The sequence below is a fragment of the Penaeus japonicus genome, unplaced genomic scaffold, assembly GCF_977035675.1.
Source record: "Penaeus japonicus unplaced genomic scaffold, GWHDUDI00000001_assembly GWHDUDI00000042, whole genome shotgun sequence".
Taxonomy (NCBI): Eukaryota; Metazoa; Arthropoda; class Malacostraca; order Decapoda; family Penaeidae; genus Penaeus; species Penaeus japonicus.
The window spans coordinates 14,863,723-14,871,222 of NW_028234444.1; the positions used below are offsets into that span (position 1 = coordinate 14,863,723).

A 7,500-nucleotide genomic window follows, 5' to 3' on the forward strand; every position below is an offset into this window, starting at 1 on the left:
AGACCCCGGAGAAATACGGTTGTTATCACCTCGAAAGTAAAGAGAAAGTTACAGCTTGTGGCGGATGGAAACCGTGTTCATTTAACCTTAACCTTGTAGTTTATTTTTACGCCATGATTCGCCTTGATATTTAGGGATTACATATCTGTTGCGCCAAAGAAGAAGGCGAAAAGCAAATAGTCCCTGACAGGGCTTTTCATCTGTTCATTTTCCCCTTTTGTGAACATTAATCTCGGCTTCCACTTAAGGTGAACACGAACAGCTGTTCTCAGTCTGCACCTGTTCTCTTGTGATCATTTGTTCCCTGTTTAAATAGCTGCTGTTAAATGGGACTGAAGTAGGAGTAACTCATGTCATAGATTATTGATGTAGTGTTCACAGGATCATAATTTGAGATGGCTTGGCACTGGGACACTTAGGGAGGGCTTAGCATTGAAGGCCTTCCACCATGGATCACGGAAAGGTTCAAGTGGATTCGGATAAACACAATATTTTTATGAGGTTGTGGAAGAAAATTCGCTCTTGAAAGCTGCTGTGAGTTGGGAACAAAGGTAAATCTTGATTACTTTGACCTACTTGCCTTGCCATTGGCACTCTAGCAAAGGCCAACCTCCTTCATGTGTATTCCAACAAGCAAGATAATCATCATAAAATGCAAGAACACAGTGAAAGAAGAATGGTGTTGATCTTATAGTTTAAATAATAGCAATTGTCATTAATCGCTGAATAGTTATCACTCAAAGTACAAGAAAGAAACAGTGATCCTCTCTACCCCATCAAAAAGGCCATGATGACTATCGTCATGTATGCCGTGACACCCGTCTGCAATAGGTCAGAGAGAACTGCAGAGGTTTGTTGCCTTTAACAATGCAGCCATGACCCTTGGTTTACTTTAGATTTGTCTCTAAGATTTGAGTGCTGGATGACTGTCTGCATATTATTTTTTATGGAAAATGAAAGTCCTTGAGGTGACATTGCTTTCTATTGTGGCCTTTTTTGAAAAGAGCAGGGCAGAAATGTACCACAGACAATCTTTCCTTTATGCGATATGAATAGAGAGTATGACAAGTTGCAATCTATAAACACATTAGTGTTTTTGATATGGTAAAGAATGTTATGAAACCTAAAGAGCATATTTCATGCATGGATTGGTACTCATATTAAGCGTTTTCCAACTATCCTTTGATTCTAGGTAAGCTTATGTACGTATGTACCAGTGATTTCAATGCCTCCGCCTGGCATCTGAGACCTCTTTCAGCCGTCAAAACTATCGTCTGTAGTTGTCACTGTCAGGAAGAGATTGCTCGGTATTTAGGATGAAAAAAAGGTTTCATCAGGAGATTGTTAGAAAAGAATTCTAAATTAGAATGGGGGAAAATTTTTCAGCTAAATGTTAAATGGCCTCCACGCATGTTGGTGTTTTGGCAAAAACCATTAAACCTCCACCACATATGATATGGGAAGTTACAGCTTGTAGACATCCCTAGCTTTCTATTTTCAAGTGAGTAACCATTTCTAGCATTGTTTCTCCAGAATGTGATGGTGGAGATTTGTTGGCCTCGGGTTGAGCAAGGTGTATAGGGGTCATGGTAACCAGTTGACAGTATGTCACTATTGGGTTGGACTTCGGCACAGATCATGGCAAATTTGAACTGGCTGTCGTCATAACACAGCCAATACAAACAGTAGTCAAGTCCCATTCTGAAAGACACTTTGGAATATATTTTCTAAATGTACATGCATTGGTCTTCCTACTAAAACAAGACATGTATGTTTGTAAGGTGTAAACGTAGATATTGTAAAATATCCACTATCTTGCAAGATGGCATAGTTTGAATTTAGCATTAGGAAAGAATCATTAATGTTAATGTGACTTGAAATACTAACTTTTGTTTCTCGTCTCCGTTTCAGTCAAGTTCCTAGAGGTGATAAAGCCGTTCTGTGCGGTTTTACCTGAAATCCAAAAGCCGGAGCGCAGGATCCAGTTCAGAGAGAAGGTGCTATGGACAGCCATCACACTCTTCATCTTCCTTGTCTGTTGCCAGGTAATGTTTGTATTTAGTAATTTAAGGTTTGAAGGTTTATTGCTTGTAAGTTATATGTTCATATTAACTTCTAGAATTGGTAACATTTATTTACAGAAGTGATCGATGCTTTTGATTCTAGTCCTGTTTGCATGTTTCATTGTTTTAAGAGTTGTGAATATTGGAATAATGCAAACCATTTTGAGTATTCAGTGCTTTTTGACCTCTTGATTATCTTTACTTATAAGGAAAGTTATTAATCTTTTGAATATACTTGAAGGATTAGACCATTAAAGTTGGATTGAAATGAAACAAAACTTAATTTTTATATATATATATATATATATATATATATATATATATATATATATATATATATATTATATATATATATATATATATATATATAAATAGTACAGAAAGGTTTTCATGTTGCTACCTAGATATCAGGAATGATTTAAGAAACACACAATGTGTATAAAATGTCTAGGAGAGCATTCTCAGGCCAGAGACAGCAGAATTTCATAACCATCTGTTCGTAAGTATGAGAATTGATACTGCCTGTTGTAGAAAAGCATCTGGGCCAATTGGAACATCTTCGTGATCGCCTTCTTTTATACAGATGCAACTGACCAGAGATCCTTGGAAGGATGTATGACCAGCAACAAGGAGGTTTGGTCAGCAGGATTTCAAGTGTTATTTTCTCCTCACAGATCCCTCTGTTTGGCATCATGAGCTCAGACTCGGCTGACCCCTTCTACTGGATCCGTGTGATCCTGGCCAGCAACCGGGGCACGCTAATGGAGCTGGGTATCTCGCCCATCGTCACATCCAGTCTCATCATGCAGCTCCTCGCAGGAGCCAAGATCATTGAGGTGAATGGAGACATTTTTCACTTCTTATTGTACAGTTTACATGATAACACATACAGTCTTGTCTCTGAACCCTTCCCAGACGGGCATTTTCGTGGGGTTTCATACTGTAAGCCTAGAAATTAATTGAAAACCCATCTTAACCCATTCACGCCTGGGCCGTTCCAGCTTTGCGCGGTCGCAATAGCAGGGTTCTTGAACGCATAAGCCTAACGCCTCGAGATTCTCGGGCGCACAAGCCGTGAGCCTGGGTTGCCCGCTCATAGCTCGTCCAGGGCGTCTGACGTGAAAACCACAATACGTGCTATCACGTCAACCGGCGTGAATGGGTTAAGATGTCAGACCCAGGCTTGAATGCTATAAGATGTGGCTCATTTTGGAAGGATTAAAGTCTTAGGTCTAATAAGGAATTCTTAATGTTTAAAAACTTATTTTCTTGGGAATTTATGGAAACAAAGTTTTTAGTTTTTTGAATAATTGAATTTGAGGAGACCTGTTGGTGAATGGAACTCCATAATCTGAAACCTTGTTTAGAATAATATATTTCTGTTTTTTACTTTGCTGCTTGTAATGTTATCAGAATCCTTGTTTTGAAATACTAAACAAGAAAATCACCTGATAGGAAATAAACTGCAACTGAATCTTAAAACCTTGCTTATATATGGCAGTCTGTCAGAGGTTCTTTTCAGTTTGTATGGTTCTTCTGAGACCATACTAGATAATACCCTATGCATGAGAGCAAGTTGTTCATAACCTAAAGTCACTTCATGTATCATGAAGTGATACTGATAGGGGACCTTTTGTTGATAGTTGGCTGTGTAAATGCAGACCATTCTCTCGACCATAATTGATAGAATTCCTTTTGATTGCTAGAACACTACTGCACAATAAGAGGGTGAAAGATGTTCAACAGATATTGTGTACAAAATACTCTGCATCAGTATACTACCAACTACCTGCAAAACTATGAGGAACAAACAGATATTTATCACAATCATCAGTCAGCAGTCATCAATTGCAGTTATTATTATTGTTATTAATTATAATAAAGTCAGAAGAGCAGGCCATCTTTCCAGCAAACCATTTTTCAAATATCTTCATCTCTCTTCCAACCAGAGAGCCATTCCAATCTTGAATTGTAGTGGGACAAAGAAGCCTTAATCTTTGTTCATATCAAATGGTGAGCTTTTTACTCAATAGTAATATGGCTTGTCTATAGCGTCTGCACAATTGTTTTTTTCTGTGCAAAATTGCAAATGAGATAATGAGGCTGAAGAAAGTTTGAAGTGTGATCTTTTTCACCCCATTTTTCTAATCTTGCTTTGGAAAAAAAATAGACAATGAAGTTGCCTGCACCACTATTATGTATATGCCACTGAAGTATCACGTGTGAATGCACATTTTCCTTTTCTGCACACAGGTAATAGAAATTGATATATGTTATCAAGCTGCTTAATCTATACCTTATATCTTATAACAGTATCTGCTGCAGTCTCATGCAAATCTCTATTTTCGGGGATGTCACACTGGTGTGTTGCCTGATCATTACTCGCTTTTTGCTGTGTCACTTGGGTGCGACACCGTGTCGTCATTGGGTTAATATATTCATAATCGGAAATGTTTATTTTGAGGGAGAAATAATGATGTTATTGGACATCATCTGGTGGGAGCAAAATATTCCCGTGCCATGATATCACATATCACGTTATCTGGTGCCAATGGGTTAAGAAAATTTGGGATCTTCTTGGAAATGTATTTATTTATTCTAAAAATCTTTTTGGATCACTGCACAGTGTGCACTGTGGTTAGAGATTTATGTTGCTATAGAATGGGCATGGAAAGTTAGTTCACAAATGAAAATTTATTCTATTCCTTGCCTTTGTTTATTTCACAATCCCCTTGAAGCAAGTGGAATTTTCTGGTCAAATGATTTGTCCCTTGCAAAATCCTGCCAGTCAGATCCATTCCTAGTCACAAGTAGCTAGTTAGATGATGCAGCATTAGGAAGGTGATTTTTAAAAACAGGTTAATAGTTTACAGATGTACTATCTATGTTTTTTTTTTTTTTTTTTTTCCTTTTTTTATTATTATTAGTTTTATTTTCAAGATTATGCGCCTTTATTTCAGGTTGGGGACACCCCAAAAGACAGAGCACTGTTCAATGGTGCACAGAAGCTGTTTGGCATGATGATAACAGTGGGCCAAGCCATTCTCTATGTGATGACGGGCATGTACGGAGACCCCTCGGACCTGGGTGCTGGAGTCTGCCTCCTCATTATCATCCAGCTGTTTGTGGCCGGTCTCATCGTGTTGCTCCTTGATGAACTCCTGCAGAAGGTGAGGAAGCCTTGAACCCCAATTTGCCCTCCTTGAGTATCTGAAGGAATGCACAAACTGAACAACATGTTTTGAATTAGAGATGGTTGGGTTTGCAAATGGGTACAATAATCTTTTGTTTTTGTGTTTTTCAGGGCTATGGTCTTGGCTCTGGTATCTCCCTCTTCATTGCCACCAACATCTGTGAGACCATTGTGTGGAAGGCGTTTTCACCCGCAACTGTCAACACTGGTCGTGGCACAGAATTCGAAGGTGCAGTCATCGCTCTTTTCCACCTGCTTGCTACTAGACAAGACAAGGTAAAAGCAGTGAGCTGTATCTGATGCTTTTGTGAACAATGCATTCTACTCTGGGCATTACAAATAAATTTTGGAGTCCATAATCTTGTTAAGCCATGAACTTGGTGGTGGCTCCACGGGCACTTGTTACCGAGGATTCAATTACTGGGTCTACCTGGCCACAACTGGACAACACATGTAAATCTGCCAGAATCTTTCCACTGTATTGCTTCTTCCCGACATAAAGAACAAATGGTACAAAGATTCATATTACTGTTGCAAATGTTAATATTACTATCATTACTACCATTATTATGATAGGGGTAACAAGCCAATGTTAATAATATATTTATATATATTATTTATATATTATATATATATATATATATATATATATATATATAATGATATATATATAATGATATATAATATATGATATATAATATATGATATATAATATATGATATATAATATATAATATATAATATATAATATATATATATATATATATATATATATATATATATATATATATATATATATATAATATATATATATATATATATATGTATATATATATATATATATAATATATAATATATAATGTATATAATATATAACATGTAACATGTAACAGTATATATATATATGTATATATGTATAATATATATATATATATATATATATATTTAATATATATATATATATATAATATATATATATAATATATATATATATATATATATATATATATATATATATATATATATATATATTTATATTTTTTTTTTTTTTTTTTTTTTTTTTTTTTTTTTAAAAAGGGTTAAATGGGTGATGTCAATCAGGCCTACATCACACTTTTGATGACTAAGCCCTTGTAGAGCCATCTGTGTGCAAAAAAGTATTGACAAAACCACACTGGACAGTGCAAATATGCTTGCATTCCTTTCATTAGTGTGTCAAGTTATTAAGCTGTTAGACCACCAAAAGTCACATGTATTGGCTGACAAAAACAAGAACAAAAACATATTGGTTAGTTTACTTTACTAACAATTGGTACGATGCCTCTATTTGCACACCAACAGCAGTCCTCTCTTTTATTATCTGCTGATACATTAAGATAAGTATCTTATTTTGGTTATTATGAAATAATAATCATTTAGTATGAATGTTCAGCTTTCCTCACTGAAAATGTGAAATTGTAACCATGAATAGTGAATATTTATAAGTGAGAAAATTCATCACTGATGAAACATATTCATGGTTTTAGCTGCTGATGCATTAACCCAGTCACGACGGGGGCATTCCAGCCTTGCATGTTACAATGCCGGGGCTCTCGAACGCATAGGCCTAAATCAGTTAAATAAACGACGCTGTATGACGTCACCCAGCAAACGGGCCTTGAATGCACGGTACCGTAGTGTACCACCCAACCAGAGAGGGTTAATGATGAGTATTTTTGTCTCACGTAAGTGTTTAATGGTCTTGATGGTTTTCAGGTCCGAGCTCTCCGCGAAGCCTTCTACCGCCAGAACCTCCCTAATCTCACCAACCTCTTGGCCACAGTCCTCATCTTTGCAATAGTCATATACTTCCAGGTATGCCTGCCTTTTTGTTTGAATTCATTAGGGAAAGCATTACCTGAACTCATTGCATTTATTTTTTTGGTCATGATATATTTACATATCCTTTATTTTGACTATATGCTTATTTTTAGTTGTATATGAATTGTTGGAAAGGATGTATTAGGTTTCTTGACTTGTTTCTCTCAGGGAAGTGCCTCCACCCTCCGAATGTTGACAGAATCCTTCCATTATTATTTTTCGTATCTTTTGGCTGCACCTAACCAATTCTCTCCCTCCCCAGGGCTTCCGTGTGGACCTACCCATAAAGTCTGCCCGTTACCGTGGACAGTATTCCTCATACCCAATCAAGTTGTTTTACACCTCCAACATACCCATCATCCTGCAGTCTGCGCTTGTCTCCAAC

The 7,500-nt window shown here is 36.6% G+C and overlaps 1 protein-coding gene across 1 annotated transcript in view; it reads left to right on the forward strand.

Annotated features, from left to right (window-relative positions):
- LOC122253989 (protein transport protein Sec61 subunit alpha) overlaps positions 1-7,500 on the forward strand; it is a gene marked incomplete at its 3' end in the record, with an annotated part of 8,503 nt that overhangs the window by 382 nt on the left and 621 nt on the right. The window contains exons 2-7 of the mRNA XM_086534972.1: positions 1,912-2,045; positions 2,738-2,899; positions 5,024-5,233; positions 5,368-5,532; positions 7,011-7,109; positions 7,378-7,500. The exon at positions 7,378-7,500 is cut by the window's right edge and continues 18 nt beyond it. Coding sequence (XP_086391098.1) covers positions 1,912-2,045; positions 2,738-2,899; positions 5,024-5,233; positions 5,368-5,532; positions 7,011-7,109; positions 7,378-7,500 — 893 coding nt within the window. The remainder of the gene's footprint in view (positions 1-1,911; positions 2,046-2,737; positions 2,900-5,023; positions 5,234-5,367; positions 5,533-7,010; positions 7,110-7,377) is intronic.